Source organism: Siniperca chuatsi, linkage group LG17 (assembly GCF_020085105.1).
Source record: "Siniperca chuatsi isolate FFG_IHB_CAS linkage group LG17, ASM2008510v1, whole genome shotgun sequence".
In the NCBI taxonomy this organism is placed as follows: domain Eukaryota; kingdom Metazoa; phylum Chordata; class Actinopteri; order Centrarchiformes; family Sinipercidae; genus Siniperca; species Siniperca chuatsi.
The window spans coordinates 7,502,592-7,520,166 of record NC_058058.1 but is presented as its reverse complement, the minus strand read 5'-3'; the positions used below and the strand labels follow the sequence as shown (position 1 = coordinate 7,520,166).

General features: G+C 40.0%; 3 protein-coding genes across 4 annotated transcripts; 1 reads left to right on the top strand and 2 right to left on the bottom strand.

The window, feature by feature from the left end:
- Positions 1-633: 633 nt before the first annotated feature.
- On the bottom strand, positions 634-2,374 carry LOC122865006 (apolipoprotein A-IV-like). 2 transcript variants are annotated; one of them, XM_044172893.1, is made up of 4 exons: positions 2,268-2,374; positions 2,125-2,178; positions 1,861-2,014; positions 634-1,425 (listed from the first exon to the last, which is right to left on the bottom strand). In XM_044172893.1, exons 2-4 carry the CDS (start codon positions 2,162-2,164, stop codon positions 846-848), a joined length of 774 nt encoding a protein of 257 aa, XP_044028828.1. In that variant the 5' UTR covers positions 2,165-2,178; positions 2,268-2,374; the 3' UTR covers positions 634-845. The 2 variants fall into 2 exon arrangements, with proteins under 2 accessions (XP_044028828.1, XP_044028829.1); XM_044172894.1 differs by having other exon boundaries at positions 1,861-2,011; positions 2,268-2,367.
- Positions 2,375-7,906: 5,532 nt separating this feature from the next.
- LOC122865001 (apolipoprotein A-IV-like) lies at positions 7,907-9,196 on the top strand. The gene is made up of 4 exons (XM_044172885.1): positions 7,907-8,010; positions 8,131-8,184; positions 8,297-8,447; positions 8,534-9,196. The coding sequence occupies exons 2-4, from the start codon at positions 8,145-8,147 to the stop codon at positions 9,111-9,113; spliced, it is 771 nt and encodes a 256-aa protein (XP_044028820.1). The 5' UTR covers positions 7,907-8,010; positions 8,131-8,144; the 3' UTR covers positions 9,114-9,196.
- A 1,068-nt stretch (positions 9,197-10,264) lies between these two features.
- tomm40l (translocase of outer mitochondrial membrane 40 homolog, like) lies at positions 10,265-16,423 on the bottom strand. The gene is made up of 10 exons (XM_044172884.1): positions 16,272-16,423; positions 14,365-14,579; positions 14,000-14,067; positions 13,547-13,639; positions 13,347-13,448; positions 12,707-12,812; positions 12,377-12,499; positions 12,145-12,221; positions 11,590-11,692; positions 10,265-11,061 (listed from the first exon to the last, which is right to left on the bottom strand). Exons 2-10 carry the CDS (start codon positions 14,576-14,578, stop codon positions 10,922-10,924), a joined length of 1,026 nt encoding a protein of 341 aa, XP_044028819.1. The 5' UTR covers position 14,579; positions 16,272-16,423; the 3' UTR covers positions 10,265-10,921.
- Between the last annotated feature and the right edge of the window lie 1,152 nt (positions 16,424-17,575).

Below are 17,575 nucleotides of genomic sequence, written 5' to 3'. Positions count from 1 at the left end.
TTTTCTGTGGTTTTCATTTCTGTTTTACTAAGGGGTACTGTGATGTCACTGTGATTCGTTTTCATTTCCTTTGATTCCTATGTGTGCTGGTATCCGTACAAATGTCATATTTAGCCCCACCATTTGAATTCTATATAGAGTTTGCTGTATCTCTATTAAGACATCTGGCCTGCTGTCTGAATGGCTGTGCTTCAAGCTGATTATTGACGAGCTGGAATCTGAGCATCAGAATCCTTCTTTGCATTTTTAATAGTTTTCCTTACCAAAGCTTGCAACCTTTTATATTCAATAGGATTCTGGAAATTGTGAGTTCTTTTTAACATTTTAAAAGCTTTATTTCGAGATTTTATTACATTTTCACATTCCTTTGTCCACCATGGTACGATTTTCTTTTCTTTATCCCTCTTCCTCAAAATCCATATCGTCTTCATCATTTTCTACCTCTGTTGCACAAACAAACAAGTTTATGCCAAACACCAAGTCAAAATCCATCCTGTGTTGAACTGGGCATGGGCAAACAATCAAAAGCAGGAAGTAAAACTACAAGACACATGAGGGAGAATTCACATCAGGTTGTGCCAAAACCTGATGTGAATTTTCCACCTCACATACGAATAAAGTGACAACACAAAATACATTTAAACTATTTATTGTTGTTTTACAGATTAAAGCTTATAGTTGTAAACAGTAACACAATAGAAGAAATACTGACATTACTCAGAAGGTTGCATCTGACAGCATCTTTCATCAACATAAAAACACAGAAAATGATGTATTGCACTTTTTATCTGTCTCATGAACAACTGGTGATCAAGCAGTAGAGAAAAATTCAAAACCGAGTCCGTTTATTGAGTCAACTTAGTGAAGGACTCCCACAGAGCAGCCAGCTGAGCTTGCAGGTCCTGAGCGCTGGCGTCCAGCTTGGCCCTCAGCTCCTCTCCGTATGGAGCCAGGTTCTGCTGGATCTCCTGGGTTTTCTGGGTCAGCTGGGTCTCAAAGCTCTGGGCCAGGGGGATCATGCTCCTCTGAAACTCCTCCAGGCTCTGCTCCATCTTCTCCTTCATCTCCTCGGTGTAGGGGACCATCTGGGCCTGCAGCTGGTTCACACTCTTATCCAGCTGCCCCTTCAGCTCCTGGCTCTTCTGCAGCAGGAGGGCCTTCAGGGCCTCGGGATCCATGGACTCAGCGTAGGGGGCCGCCTCCTTCTTCAGCTCCTCCACCTGCCTCTGGAGGTCAGCTACCATTGCCTCGGCGTAGGGCTGCAGGTTAGTTCTCACGGTGGTCAGATCCTTCTCCAGACGAGCCTTCAGCTGCTCGGCCTGCTGGGAAAACTTAGTCATGAAGTCCTGAGTCAGAGGAGCCACCTGAGCACGGAAAGCATTGGTGAGCTTGTTGACGGCGTCGGTGCTCTCAGAGATGAGGGTGCTGCAGAGACACAAACAGAAACACAAACTTTGAATAAGTCACGAAAAACTCTCTTTCTTTATGTATTCATCATCCTCATTGAGTTGAAACTTACAAAATTACAAAAACAAAAAGTCAGTAATTCAGTTGAAATGTTTATTTTTAAAGGCCCTGAAAACGTTCTCAAATAGCTTCTTACTACATGGGGTCCTGCATGAACACACAATTTTAAACAGCTTTGGTTATTTCACGTTTTTCTCTTCTAACTTGTTTAACCTGAGGCTCAGGTAGAAAAAGGTGATGACTTGCATGCATCAATCAGAATTAGTAAGTTAGTGGGTTGGTCACTGCAAACCAAATCTGATCAAACAAAGTCCTGATGAAGCAGATTAACTGAGTTAAACTGTTGCTTATTTGGTCATGAATGTTTCATGTTATCATTTATCAGACCCTTACTTCACTTCCTTGCCCAGCTGGGACTGTCTGATCTGCTTCAGGGAGTCCTCGGCGGTCATGGTTGCCTTGGCAACGTAGTCCCAGAAAGCATCTTTCACCATGTCGACCTGCTGCTTGGGCTGGCTTTGCCACACAATGTTGGCATTGCAACCTGCTGAAAGCAGGCAAACGCATTTATTGTCACATGTTGAGCACTGAATACGTCTTGTTCCAACTGAAATGATTTACATGTTGATTTTCACCGAAATAAGAAAACTGTCTTACCAGTGAAAACAGCGAGGGCGAGCACCACGAGGACCTTCATGATTGACACGGCAGCTGAAAAGAAACAAAATTAGCTCTTTGTGGTTAGTTTTCACCACCACCATGTATCTCACAACCTGGAAAGTGACTTCCTGGTGTCTTACCTGTGTGGATGAGCTGGCTGTTCAGTGAGCTGTTGAATACGGAGTGTGTGTTCTGCACAGCCCATGGCTGAGTATATATAGGCTGCTGAGTCGTACAGAGGAAACACAGGAGTAAAGTCCAACGCTGAGTGCCGTGCTGTCACTGCTGCTTCCACATCACAAGAGTGCTAACAGTGGTATATCAGGGACGGCATCATCACTGTCTGATGAAACCTCATGTACATTATACATTATTACATTATGTCATCATACGTCTTTCAGACATCTTTCAGAGCACGATTTTTTAACTCAAATGTTATTTTATAGAAATATTTGGTTTTTATTTAGTAATTGTTGTAATGTCTGCGTTTATGTGACACTTTCTAGATGTATAATCAGAACAAACTAATATATTTCAAATAGAAATGAAAGTTTAAAATTCCAAATTGTATATGTCTGATAAAAATGTGTGTATATAGATAAAACTATATATATAATGTATAGGTGTTATACCCTAGCTCTGAGCGAGACAAACTTAATTGTTTTTGGCTCCAGTTGTTGACACTGGGTTATTGAGAGAGTGAAGTCCACCAAATTCCTGGGGATACGTATTGATGAATTTTTTAACTTTAAGCGCCATATTGATGAACTGACGAAAAAGTAGCCCAAATATGTTAGCTTATATTTCAAGTTGAGGCTTTTTCTTCCACTTAAATCACTTTTAACCTTATATCAGTCTTTATTTGAGCCTCATATAAATTACTGTAATATGTGGTGTAACACTTTTCCTAAGTCATCTTGTGAAACTACAGACTTTACAGAAGAAAGTTATACATGCCATATCATGGTCCAAAAAGTAAAAGCTCCCACTGACGCTCTTTTCCACAGCTACACTCTTTTGAAGCTTACTGAATGTAATATCTTTCACAATGCTTGTACAATGTAAAATGTTATATATATGCTCAACGACCTTCCCTTGCATACATATAAGACTAGGAAAAGGCATCTTATAAAGGGTAAAGAACATAAACTTAAATGTACGATATTAGTGTGGTTTGGTCCACAGGTATGGAATGAGAATGATGACACTATAAAAATGTCATTATCTGTGTCTGTCTTCAAAAAGACCTAAAGGCAGAATTTACTACTAAAATACGTTAAAGCTTAAATGCCCTAAATCAGGGGCGTTGTTTCAGCAAACGCCCAGGTATGGCAATGTGACATGAGTTCACAGCAGTACTCAGTGACGACGTGATTTGAGGAATATGAACTTAATTAAATTAAAACTTAATTGAAAAGCCGAGCCCCTTCTGCTGCGCTCAATGAGTTCACACAGTTTATTCAAAAGATGTATTTGTAGCTGACTCCTTGACTCCTGTCTCATTACTGTGTGTAAACCATGTCTCTTAAGGAGATTAAATAAAAGTGAAGGATGCAGCATAGCTAATGGGCTATGATAACTTCCTCCATTTTGGACTCTCCAGCTCGCTATTCCCTCAGAGATCAGCACTGTCAAGACGGCTTGCTATTGGGCAACAGCGTGAATTTGCGGGTCAAAGGATTTACTTTGCCTCCACCAGGAAATTCACTAATCGTGGCGATTCCATCGGAATAAACTGAATCCTCTGCGAATTCTGCCGTTTTAAATACTGGTGTGACCAGACCTTTATCCTTTCAATCTATTTTAATATTTGTGTGTGTTAGTATGTGTGCATACTAGGCAGCCAGGTTGGAAGAGTTGATAACCCAAGGAACCTAAACACACACACACACACACAAAACGGCTTCATGTGCACTATTTTGTACACAGGTAGTAACGAGGACTTGAGTAAAATGCATCCAGCAGTACTGCAATAGGCTTTAGCAGACTTTTTAGCTTGTCATAGGCTGTGTCCGAAATCACTCCATTGTTTACTCTTTCACTACTCATTATATATTAGACGGTAGCTCAGTAATTTGTCAGTAGTAAATTGAGATTTTGGACCCTTACTGATCATTTCTGACCGTTCTGTAGAGTCACACAACGGTATTTTTCGCATCTATAAAATATGGCCCATTGCATCATGGGACTGATAGTAGAAAATAGTGTACATACCGTATCATGGAAACTTTTTTTTGTTCCATTTCTGAAGTTTTTAGGGTATTTTAAATTTCAAACATAGCAGTAAACATAGTGGACTGTATAGCAGGGAGTGACTTCGTACAGTTGATACTAACAAAATTAACTATAAAACCGAAGCATCTAAATGGAATTCAGCCATCATTCATTTTGTTTTTTACACCTGTTTTTCCAACCAAGACATGTCAAAAAGTGATCTGAGTGAAATATTTACAACTCCATCTTTCTCTGACAGCAAATTACAAGAAAATATATATAAAATCAGAACCCTTACTTTTACCTCAACTATTTATTAATCAATAACTTTTTTTTGTGGGCAATGTAGAATCTACATATGAGGCTCATGTTTTAGGGTGTGGGAGGAAACCAGAGCATCTGGAGTAAACCCATGTCAAAGAGGGGAGAAAATCAGACTCCACACAGAAAGGGTCAGGCCCAGGAATTGAACCAGCACCTTTTTGTGGCCGGAGTTTCATCCATACCCTTTGACCCTTACGGAGAGCAAAAACATGACACCACAGTATCATATTTCAGCTTTCCATAGCTCTGTAGGAGCTGTTCAGGTGTTGAATTTCTTGTTGTAGAGCGTCATGCTCTCGGCTGATGTTCTCTTCCTCAGCCTTCATCGCATTGCACTTTTTCACTTTTCAACATTTTATTGAGCTCCTGGACCTCTCGTCAAAGTGTGTCCTTTTCCCGGCTCATGGCATCTCTTTCCGTTGTCAGTGATTGATACAGTCATAGAGCTCCTGAACCTCGAGTTGCAATGTGCAGTTTTGTTGGCTCAAGGCTTCATTTTCTTCTTTTATGACATTATTCCTGTCTTCCAAAGCTTGTTCCTTTACGAGCTTTTTCTTCATCTCCTGAATTTATTTTTTTCAGTGTTATTTCGGTGAGTTAGAGCCTTTTTCTCTGCTTTCATTGATTTATAATTGACCTTTTGAAGAAGTTTCGTTTTGGATCTCCTTGCTGAGCTCATGGATTTCTTGATGGAGTTCATCATTGTGTTGTCTCAAGGCTTCATTCTCCTCTTTCAGTGCATCGTACCTGTCTTCAAAGTCTTCTTTATTTAGAAGCTTTGAGAAGAGCGCTCTGGAGCTGTCTGGTAACTTGATGAACTTGTTCTTGGATATTATAATTTTGTCTGTCGTAATCTTTGTATGTTTAGCAGGTATAATGTTTACCATATTCATCACTTTTAGTTTCGCAAGTCAACGTTTGCTAATTAGCACTAAACACTAAGTACAGCTGAGACTGATGAATGTCATTAGTTTTGCAGGTGTTTGGTCATAATCCAAAGTAACTGGACAAATAAAATTTTTACCTGATGATGGCGCTACAGGAAAGGTGAGAGGATCACCAAAGTTATTACAATTCATCTTGATGGGGACATGAATGTCTGTACCAAATTTAATGGCAATCTATCCAATAGTTGTTGAGATATTTCAGTCTCGACCAAATTGGTGGAAGCGACCAACAGACCCTTATATAGTATAGAATATTATATATACAATATAAGATTATAATCATATTTCCCACTTTGGTTAACTGTAACAGCCGTGTGCCTCACAAGTGTACTGCAGTTCATCGCTGCCGTTCAGATATAAACTAATACTGAACTAAACTGGTTGATAATATAATTTATTGCTGCTCACATATAAACTACCGTGTTTTGAAAATCTTTACTCACAAGCTAAAAAACAAACTTATGAAGGACAATCACACAAAACATATACTTCAGTCCAATATCACAGAATGTGTGTAAAGCTATCGGAAAGACTGCACATTAACTGGGGTGCATATTTAATTCAAATTAGTGAAAAACACTCAGGAGACATGAATTTGGGTCACTCTTATATAACATGTGTAAACACAGTTCTCATCACTGTGTTAACAGACTCAGAAAAGTCAGCAGATAACATAGTGAGGTTGTTACTGTTTCACTCTGTTATGATATACAGTACAAATACTGCATTGTTTCTGCTGATTACGCTACTACAACTTAAGAAGCACAGAGTAAACTTACACATTGATTCACCTGAATGTTCTCAACTTGTAGACAAACTGTTGTCAGAGGTTTATAGGTCAGTGAAATGTGAGCAGGACTTTGATCCAGTTCTGACCTGCAGATTACCTTTATGAGGAATGTAATGTTTCCTTATACAATGATTCCCTCCTGACAAACTGATAAGACATAAGGGCTAAAGTCTTTCTCCCAGGAGAAACTACTGAGAAACAGCCAGTTGTTTTCATATGACTCACACAAAAACTAATTATAAGGAGACTTGGACGAAGCTAAAGATGTCCCACAAGTCAATACTTTTTTCTTCACAAATTGCATGTATCTATCATTGTGAAGTGGGAATACTTTAAATAATAGCTCCACAGGTGGTGGTGGCCTCCGCCACTGAATAGCCCTTGTTGCCAAAAATACATAACAGAAGACTTATTTAGACAGATCTGTGCTATTTCTACAGTGTGCCCTGTGAACTTTAGGCTTCTGGAGGCTACTGAGCTTACAGAACTTATGTAGCTCTCTTGTTACAGTTTTAATTTTAATCCATCAGTCCAATGCGCACTAACATAGACCTAACAACCTTTAAAATAGATTAATAAACTAATAAAGTAGTCACTAATCCATGCTGCACTGTACACAGATGACATAGGTGAGCTAATATGTTGAGTCATGACATCAGTAACATTTCTGTATTGCCTCTCTAACTGCTAATACTTCTGTAGTTTTACATAAAGCTGCACTGATCAATATTTTAAACAAACAAAAGGTTAAATGACTGACTATGTGTAACGTGAAAGGTGTCACTATCATCGGACTCTGCAGTTCCTCTCAGCTTTTTTTTTTTGCTTTTTTTTAGCACCTTTCAGCTCATTGTTTTGGTTTTACAGCCCTCAACTTTACTGTTCAGTCTCAGCACTCTCATCAACCTCATTTAAACTCTAAAAGCCCACTGAGCGCTACCTGCCCGGCACCAAACAACAGACAGACACAGTTAGTGACTAGCTGGTGAATGTAGCGGAGCATTTAGCAGCTAAAGAACCAGATATTTCCTTCTGGAGTTGGTGACGACCAAAAAAGAGCTAAAAGGAGAGTGAATATTGGACTCAAATTCATCAGGTGACCAGACACAATGACTCCAGACGCTAATGTTGCTCCGTATCTGCTGGATGCTAACACGTTTACCATACCAACTTTATAAGGGAATAAACATGTCATTGTCAGCGTCATGTTTATAGCACAAATCAATGAATGCAGCTTTAAGTGACATTTTGGGGCCTTTTCTGTACATTTATTTGCTATTTTTAAATGAAAGTTACTGCATTGCTACTTTAAAGGATTTGAACCCTTCTGGCCAGTCGTCACTGCCTTCTGTGTAACTGCTGATGCTGTTTTAGGGGTATAAACCATTACTTAACCCATTCAGATGCCAGGGAATATGTATCACAGGATGAAAAAGGCAATGACACTTAAATTATGACGTGGAGTGACAGTAGTGACAAGAATGTATCCAGCGGGGCAACCAGAGAGGGACTTTACCCTTCAGTATGGCTATAAAAACTCTGAACGGCCGTCTGCACAGCACAAGTCATCAGACACAGAGTGAAGAAGAGACAAGCTGCCTCTGCAAGGTAACACATTTTAATATTATTATTACAACACTTCTCATAAATTCATGAATAAAGTAATTGTCAGATTATACATTTTTACATGTTTATTTAAATTGTACATTCATTGTCTTCATCCAACAGAGTAAAATTCAATCATGAAGGTACTTGTGGTTCTCGCACTGGCCGTTTTCTCTGGTGAGTGAGTTTTTCCTTTGAAATTAAAGCCGGATCCATGTAAACCACAACTGGTGAAGAAATGTTTGGGTTCTACTGAACCTCTGTGCTAAATCTGCTGTTTTCTGCACAGTTTGCAATGCCAACATCCTGTGGCAGGCGCCTCCCAAGAGCAATCTGGACATGGTGAAAGATGCTTTTTGGGACTACGTTGCTAAAGCGACACTCACTGCTGAGGACTCCCTGCAGCAGATCAGACAGTCCGAGCTGGGACAGGAAGTGAAGTAAGAGTCAACGTGAAGAAGCTTATTGACATTGGAAATATACTGTATGTTTCAATTTAATAACTGTTTCTTTCTGTGTCTGTCAGTGCCAGGATCTCTCAGAGCGCTGACACAGTGAATCACTACGTGGTTGCTCTGCAAACCCAGGTGGCTCCTCTGACTCAGGACTTCATGACTAAGTTTTCCCAGCAGGCCGAGCAGCTGAAGGCTCGTCTGGAGAAGGATCTGACCGCCGTGAGCACTAACCTGCAGCCCTACGCTGAGGAGATGGTGGCGCACCTCCAGAGGCAGGTGGAGGAGCTGAAGAAGGAGGCGGCCCCCTACGCTGAGTCCATGGATCCCGAGGCCCTGAAGGCCATCCTGCTGCAGAAGAGCCAGGAGCTGAAGGGGCAGCTGGAAAAGAGTGTGAACCAGCTGCAGGCCCAGATGGTCCCCTACACCGAGGAGATGAAGGAGAAGATGGAGCAGAGCCTGGAGGAGTTTCAGAGGAGCATGATCCCCCTGGCCCAGAGCTTTGAGACCCAGCTGACCCAGAAAACCCAGGAGATCCAGCAGAACCTGGCTCCATACGGAGAGGAGCTGAGGGCCAAGCTGGATGCCAGCGCTCAGGACCTGCAAGCTCAGCTGGCTGCTCTGTGGGAGTCCTTCACTAAGAAGACCCAGTAAATAGGATCCACTATCAGCCTCCACACACCAAATATTTAAATATACCCAATGTATATTTTATTAAATAAATATTTAATGAACAAGTTCAGTCTGTTGGTGTCTTAATTAACATGGTAGTGCCAGTTTTTCACAGAAGAGTGATTCACACCCAAAGACTTGTTGACTTGCTGAGCAACACTACTGTTACTTTAAATGTTCCGCAACAAGAAAACCATTTGACCGAATGACAGAATTCACTCAGTGGACAACCTAATGGGGAAGAAGTCTGTCTGTCACAGCTTCATCCTGTGTTAACAAGCGCACTACTCAAGTGTCTTTGGGCATCATGCTAAAGGATTACAAGGGCGTGTGATCTTTTAAATGCTTTTCTGTGCTCATTCTTTTCTTACACTCCACAAAAAAAAGTTCTGTTTGAAAGTCTACTGCCACCTATGTTTTTTTTTTATCAACTTTTAGCAATAACTAAAATGCTAGTTAGATCCAGTATTCACCTTAAAACAAGTGTCTTTCCTGTATGGAAACTAAAAACAAAACAATAATGAAAAAAAAAAAACACAATCCTAATATCATATAGGATCTAATGGTATTCATATACATAATATATATATATATATTCTGTAATTTGATTCACATTATTTCAAAACTAATATTTATTCAAAAGTTCAGATCATCTCCATTTCCAGGTGCAACGATCCATCATCCTCTCCTACAATGATCAAACTCTTTCAAAAACAAGTCTTCAAAGCGAAGGAGTAACTGATTTGTAACCACTCACGAAACTGCAGCTGTACATCATCTTTTCCTGGTTTACATATTTGAATCTCATTTCTACTGGATTATAGCTGGTGGGGGTGACACAAGCCTTTTAGTCAGGATTCTGGGAATGATGAATGGCATGTAGATGTCACTGGAGAAGTTTCTCATGTCTCGACTTTTCCCCACTTTTGTGTAAATTGAGTTTTTTCTCATTTGTCAGTTTTGGGGTCTGTTGTTTTGTTCTATACTGTCCATGTTCTGAGGCCATTTCAGACGGGATCAGTGGTTATAAAATTTAAACTGACTTCAGAAAAAAGAAAAGAGCACTCCTCATGATATGAGCTCACACTCCAGCAGAGACGAGATCGACTGAAGGAGACGACCAAGACATGCAGTTTTTGTAAGAAATGGTATTTATCAGTTTCCAAGAGGTATATACAGGTCATATATACGGTTTCATATGTAGGTAACATAAAAAAGGCAACAAAACAAGTGACGGATTGTGAACGTGACATGCAGTACAGTACACTCCTTCCTGATAGCTGGTAAACTTGTCTGTAATCAATAAATCACCTTTAAACAAGCAAATGACAGTAATATTCACTGCACGCCAAAACAGACTTTACAGTAAAAAAACACGAATAAAATTCAAAACTGGAGCGACAGGCACTGAACTCAGTGACAAAAACAAAGAGCTCTGTAATTCTGTAATGTCTCTTAATGTGTTACGTCTTTCTACCGTCTATGGGTTTGTGTCGAGAGTCCACAGTCAACAAATTCCTGACCAGTCACATTATTTCTTACACTTCGGATCAATCAGGCGATTCATCTTATAGGATTAAATGCATTAGATTTACATTATTACCTTCTATTCACCACATTTGATGGAACACAATCTGGGAAACCAGTAACATGATATTGGCCGAATCAAGTGACAGATTGAGGTGATGGGACACACAGTTGTGTACATGGTATATAGTCTGCTCGTCCATAGTGAGTCTGTCCGTTCTGTGACGTCAGTCTGCGGGTCGATAACCCGCTGCTCAGTGAGTCTAACCGATAGTGACGCCAAAACCGCACTGGAACTTGTTCTTGCGGTGGTTGAGGAAGGTGCAGAGGACCAGAGACAGTGGCAGCGGGAGCAACTTCTTTTCTAACGTTGCACCAACGACCCAGTTACTGTCTAGTGAACCTGAAAGGAGAGAAGTAGGAGGCAGAATATTAGATGGGTTTAATATACCAGGTAAAAACATCTATGAATATAGGCCATTTTTCTGTGGTAATATGAAACTTCTTCTTAGAATTTTTCCATTTTGCCTCTTGGAAAACTGTCCATTTTAATTCAAATATATATAATTTGCATGACATTTCACAGGCAATGCCACAGCACAGAAACAATTCTTTACGGAATAGCTCAACATTTTGGGAAAGTTGCTTATTCGTTATATTTTGTCACAACTGACTTGTCTGGATGTATAAATACAATCAGGACCCAAACTTTTCCAGCCACCTGCTGTTGAATTTTAACAACGGCTTGTAAATCTATCAACTCTACGATTTAACAAGTGACAACCGTTTTGATTTTCCTCTGTAATCTACAACAAACATATTTGGCTGGTAAAAAAAAAAAAGTCTTTGTACTTGTGCAAGAGTATCACTGTGGTAATGAATGTAGTATATGCAAGTGTTTCCCCTGAAATAGAGTTTATACACATCATACCTTTAAACAGTAAATTGGCTTTAGGCACATCTAGCTGGTAGCCGAATGACACACTGGTGTCTTGTGTGCGGGTGCTCGCTTCAAACTCCACACCGACCTGCAACTGTTGAAGAGCAGCAGACAGTTAGACTCCGATATATGCAGATATGTGAAAAAATGCCATAAGATTTCACACACACGTAAAACAAACCTGGGTCAGGGAGCATTTACATTACCTAAAGATAAAGGAGGCTGGCTTTACTGCTCAGGACAATAAGCCAGCAAGTACTTGAAAGACAGTTTTGCAGGTTGCCGACCACAGTGAGTTAATGTGTAGGAAAATGACGTAGAAAAATACATCTATATACACTACAGTAACACCTGGAGTCGTTTTTGTGACGGAGTTATATGTCCACCTCAAAAAAGACAAATTGGACGTGACATCACACCAAGCTAGGTCAACTTTAACATTATTAAATATGGATCATAAACACGGACACCAGTGTTAGGTGAATTATAAGTCCTTTATTTGACCCGAGTCTGACAAACAGGACAAGTAAAAAGCAACAAAGTTACCTGCTCGTTGGCTTTGTGATAGTATGAAGCATGAGCCCCCGCTGAGCCGAGTGTCAATGTGGCGATGTAATTACTGCCTGTACGGAAGGAGGTCAAGTCAATACTAGTTTAACCAAAAGAAAAAAAATATATATATATAAAAAAAAAAAGATGGACTCATTCAGTCTAAGTAAATTGGATCCAAGTGGATCTTTCAATCCAGACAACATGCTCACAATAACCTGTGTCTCACCTGTGTATCTGCCAACTAACGACATCACTGTGCCTTCCTCTCCCGGCCTGCGGTGGTAAACCAGCTCCCCTCCCAGAGCCAGAGCCGCCGTTATGGACTGGAGGTAGTGTGTTACAACAATACCTGACAAGTGGACAACAGCAAGACAACAAGAGGTGTTCGGGTTCAGAACAAATCTTTGTTTCGGTCAAATTAAATATCTACTTTCAGAAAATTAAAAACAATCCTAAAACATTTACGGATAGAAAGTAATTTTAGTCTTCGGGTGATAAAATGGAAACATATCCACAGACTGGATCCTCTACACAGCATTACTGACTGAAGACCTACCAGAGCCGACAAGGACATCTGGGTTCCCAAGTGTGATCGTTGCAGTAAAATCTTCTCCCCTGACCTCAGCATCGCCTTGCCAGTTCACAAACTTCTGTTGTTGTGTCTGAGGACATGACAGAAGTTATTATAGCCGACTGATACAGCATTTAAGACTGATATCGATATATGAGATTTTTTTAAAATCTGATAATGATATATCAGCTGATAATACATTTTTTTTTACATTAACACATAACATATGCAAACATTTTTGGTAAAGATCAGTTGAATTTGATTATTTAGGAATCGTGACCAAAATACATTTTACATTGTAAAAATAAACTTTCCAGCACTCTCTGGTGGACAAACTTTGTATCGAGGCAACTGTCTCTAAATTTATTTTAACATATCTTTGGTATTTCTGTACTGCAATTTCTTGTTACTTATTGGCCAAAATATACGCTGATACAATATATCTGCGATAAGCTAATATAGCCTGGCCGATTTATCAGTCTAGCTTCAGTTAACATCATGAGAGAAATCAGGAAAAATTAAAAAGAAATAAACTTGCAAATAAACTGACCACTATGGTCAGGTTATGGCGGTATTAAAGTTGTGTAAAAAGATCCAGAAGGGAGACAAAATGTTGAAGCTTTACCTGGAAGGCCAATTTGGATCGTACTCTGTTGCTGATCTGGTGGATGATCTGGGCGTTAAGGCTGCCACTGTTGTCCATGTCTCCCACCATGACTGGAAAAAACTTAACAAAAAGAGCAGAGCATTTACATCACACTTCATATATAAAGAAAATATAAATGTCTTACAGATGGGATTCATCATGACTTTACTGCAGCATACCTCTGCTGGACCTGTCAGCTTTGATCCAACGTATGTAGCACCAAACCTGTAGGTGGACTCTCCCATGGTGCTCAGCAGCACAGTGTGATTCACCTTAGAGAGTTTAAAAAGGACACAATTAAAAATGTACCTTTAACACATTTGCAGTTCACTTCCTTTGGTCTGATCATAGTAGAATTGCTGAGATACACATTTCCACTTGATTCATTTAGTCTCACACGACCCAATGACTGGAGAACCTGGGTTTAAAAAAGGCGCATAAACTCACATGTAGCTCAATTATCAGTCAGTGGATTTTTTCCAGACTAAAATCTTATAGAAAAGAGCTTTTGAGACGTAGTCAGGCTATATTTTGTGTATCATTTAGTCAAAGGGCAATTTATACCGGGCAAAAAAACCCAGTTCTGATTTGTGTTGGTAGAAGTTTCTAAAGTAAAAAGTAACTTTACTGACCTGGAAGTGGTTGCTAAGGCCCTTGTTGACAACTAGCCTGACACCTTCCATCTGCATAGGGAAAACCTCTGAGGGGAAAAACACATGCAGATGGATTTAGATGTAGATAAGACACATTGGAAAGCAACACCAGGTAGTGCAACACTTTTGCTGTTTCTCACAAATATATGTTCACTTGCTATGTTCAGAGCTCCATAGTGTACTCACAGACCACACTGTATCTTTTTATGTGTGAGGTATAACAATGTGCATCTTGCCATCTCTACCCAGTCTTCTATTTTTTTATAGATTTTCCATTTCAGTGTATAATTTATCAGAAGCAAGACTGTGATTTCTTGAGCCCTGACTCAAATATCTCCATTTACCTTTGCACTTGCGATGACACTCATCAAATGCACCTGGGTTAGGCAAAGAGTTTTCTGCCTCTTGCTGCTGTCCTGAGGCTGCCTCAGTGGGGGGTATAACTGAGGAAACTGGAGGCATCCCAAAGCCTGGCGGCACCGTCAACCCGGGGACGGCAGCACCACCAGAAGCTGGTGGTGGAGGGTTGGGGGAGCTGGCAGCCAAAACACTGCCCATTCTGGCAGAGAGAAATTAAGGGATAAAGCAAGAGAGAGGGTGAGTGACTGGGTTAAAACCAAGAGAGAATATTTGGTTGTTGGTATCATTGATTATTTACAGGTATATCAATACAGGAGATTAAAGCAATGTACTTAGAGCTATTACGATTTAAGATGTAGGTAATGGTAGCTGACACACTATACCAATCAGTAACGTGCAATTGATGCAGGCAGGCAGGCAGGCTAGATAATCCAAAAGTATAAAGCAATTTAACACGTAAAGTTGGGGGACTCGCAAGAGACAGATTTAAAAGAAAAGAATGGCAGACGCAGAGACTTTTATTCCCCAGTATGGGTCCATTTCACATAATACAACTCAATAGAGTCTTTCATTAGATCTTCCATGCCTGGGTAATTCCTATATATTTCAAACTTCACATGTCCAATTTGTAATGCAGACCTTCAGTTAAAATGTTTTAGTCTACAATGCAGCGTTCATGCCCTGACGGATGGGAGAGAATCACCTGACAACTCAAGACAGTTGTATGACTGCGGGGTTGATCTTTTCAGGGGTTAAAAATACAATGCACTGACAATATAGTCATTCATTTTTGGTTTAATTACCTTGTACGACTGATTAAGGAGATAACACCTACTTTTTCCGGGCACTTTTATATCATTAAAAGCCAAGTCAGATATATCCGAGCTTTCAGAAAAATCTGATGTTGATGTTAGGGCTGAACAATTAATTGAAATATTATCAAAATCGCAATATGGCCACGTGCAATATCCAAATCGCAGGAGGTGCAATTTTTTGATAAATGTAAAATGTGTCACAACATACCATTATACATGAAGCACTCTGGTGCTACAGAGATGCCCCGGCCTACAAATCATATTCTCCAGACGTGAGGGAACATGCTTGTTTGGTACAGACCCGAGCAAAAATCACATCATCATCAATTTTATATTTTTTTCAGTGAAAATGAAATGCAAAAATTACCATTCCAACAAAAATCGTGGCTCATATAGCCAATATCTGTCAAAATAATCACAATATGATTTGATTTTTGCATATCGTTCAGCCCTAGTTGACGTGAACGCTATTTGCAAATCAGAAACTGGTATAAACCGTATAACAAGAGCACAGCATACCCTGATGACATCATCAGGGTTATTCTCTCAGTATTTAGAAAGCCTCCTCCAGAGCAAAAGAAAACACTGAACAACTGTGTCACAGGCTGAGTAATACTTCCCATATTGAGTAAACTGATCTCCATGTGTACAATTGGTGGAATGCCCCTTTAACCTTTCACACAGATCATGCTCATTCATATGAAGTTAGAGCGGGCGCAGGTAAGAAAGACGAATAAGCAACAATAACGTTATGTAATGGAAATAGGTAAGAAAATAGTTGATCACTAACTACTGTCTTTATTAGATGTAGCTACTGTTTTGAATGAAACCTGCTTCACCTACAAGCCAGTATGAAGTTAGCTAAGCTAGCTTCTTAGCGCCGTTTAATGCAGTGATGCTTGCTAGCTTTATAGCCGGCAGCTGACAGCTTTAAAACAAACAGTTGCTGCTAGTGAAGGAAATCAAAAACCATTTTGTTGGATGGCAACTGCCGAAAATACAGCTAATGTGTTGATATGTTTCCAGTGAAACCTCTTGTTATGTAAAACACATCATAGGTAACGCTAGCTACTCACGTTGTGATTTCCAGAGGACGATGCAGCCGGAAGTTGAATCCGGTAGCACCAAAGAAGAAGAAGTGAGTAACGCTAAAGCCCCCCTACTTTTTCAAGACACGTTATGATTGGATGACGGACCGTGAACCTCAGAAATGATTGGCAGAAACATAGGTCACGCTCATACTCAAACGCTATTTGCTAATCGATGTGCTGTCAGTTGCAAAGGGGCGGGATGTGGGATAGTCTGAGGTTACGGATTGGCGGAGAAGGTTGACGTCGGCTGTGGCGAGCAGAGCAGCTGTAGGAAAATGTCATGAAGAAACACCTTCAAGGTCAAATGGCAGCCCGACGCTCGCCACACAAAGCCATGAAAATACAGCTTATTGAATTTGTAGCTGACACACAACAGCGCCTCTCACTTCCTACAGACGATGTGTCTAATGAGGGACTAGTGTGCACACCTGTGGTACAAGTTCAAAGTATTTGGAGGAGTATAAGGCCAATAATGGCCCTGAAGTTGTAAACCACTATACGCAGTTAATGGTTGACAACTGAGGTTTTGTTGGCACTGTGTCATAAGAAGATTGATAAAGTGTAGTAGATTAAACCCTATTTTTTGTGATTTAATTTCATTGCATTTTGAAAAGGTACCAAAGCTGAATCATAACCTCCCTGTCAACAATAACTCAAAAATAATAATTAATTGCAGGGCTATTGTACTGTACAGATAACTCACCCTCTGGGTATTTTCTATGTACTCTATTGCCTCCAAGTTTCCATCAAGTACAGTGAACAGAGTAGACTTTAGATGACAGCTTCCTCGTATGCCACGAGACCCGGAAACCACCAAAGGTCCTATGCTGGAATACTACTTGGCCCCAGGTTTAATCAAGGTTTTCCATTTATCAATTAGTAATCTGAATAAACACAATATTATTGAGGAATATATCTATCATTTATGCACTACATTAAGTAAAATATCAGGTTTTTACATTTGATTTTGACACAGGTTCCCTTTACAACATAGGGTCACAAGAATACATAATGCAGGATCCAGTTGATATTGATAATGTCCTTTACATTACAGGTATTTGGCAGAAGCTTTTTTTCCCCCAAAAGGGACTTACATTAAATGCATTCAACCTCCATAGCACAAGAGCAAGATGTCAACAAAAATTGTAAGTTCATTCCTTCAAAACAAACAGCTAAGAAAGAGTGAGTTTAGTTAATAATTAATCGAATTACCAAAAACCAACTGACACACAGTAAACCTGGGGCTTTTGGGGTCCTGGGGCAGGGGCCCACTTTGCCCAATTGGTAAT

What these genes read in the sequence shown, in the direction of transcription:
- LOC122865006 (XM_044172893.1), bottom strand. Translation starts at nt 2,164, where the DNA reads ATGAAGGTCCTCGTGGTGCTCGCCCTCGCTGTTTTCACTG. An exon ending in CGCCCTCGCTGTTTTCACTG is followed by an intron (nt 2,015 to 2,124) that starts GTAAGACAGTTT and finishes GCCTGCTTTCAG; the next exon opens with CAGGTTGCAATGCCAACATT. An exon ending in CAGCTGGGCAAGGAAGTGAA is followed by an intron (nt 1,426 to 1,860) that starts GTAAGGGTCTGA and finishes GTGTCTCTGCAG; the next exon opens with CACCCTCATCTCTGAGAGCA.
- LOC122865001 (XM_044172885.1), top strand. Translation starts at nt 8,145, where the DNA reads ATGAAGGTACTTGTGGTTCTCGCACTGGCCGTTTTCTCTG. An exon ending in CGCACTGGCCGTTTTCTCTG is followed by an intron (nt 8,185 to 8,296) that starts GTGAGTGAGTTT and finishes TTTTCTGCACAG; the next exon opens with TTTGCAATGCCAACATCCTG. An exon ending in GAGCTGGGACAGGAAGTGAA is followed by an intron (nt 8,448 to 8,533) that starts GTAAGAGTCAAC and finishes TGTGTCTGTCAG; the next exon opens with TGCCAGGATCTCTCAGAGCG.
- tomm40l (XM_044172884.1), bottom strand. Translation starts at nt 14,578, where the DNA reads ATGGGCAGTGTTTTGGCTGCCAGCTCCCCCAACCCTCCACCACCAGCT. An exon ending in GTGTCATCGCAAGTGCAAAG is followed by an intron (nt 14,068 to 14,364) that starts GTAAATGGAGAT and finishes TTTTCCCCTCAG; the next exon opens with AGGTTTTCCCTATGCAGATG. An exon ending in AGCTGACAGGTCCAGCAGAG is followed by an intron (nt 13,449 to 13,546) that starts GTATGCTGCAGT and finishes CTTTTTGTTAAG; the next exon opens with TTTTTTCCAGTCATGGTGGG.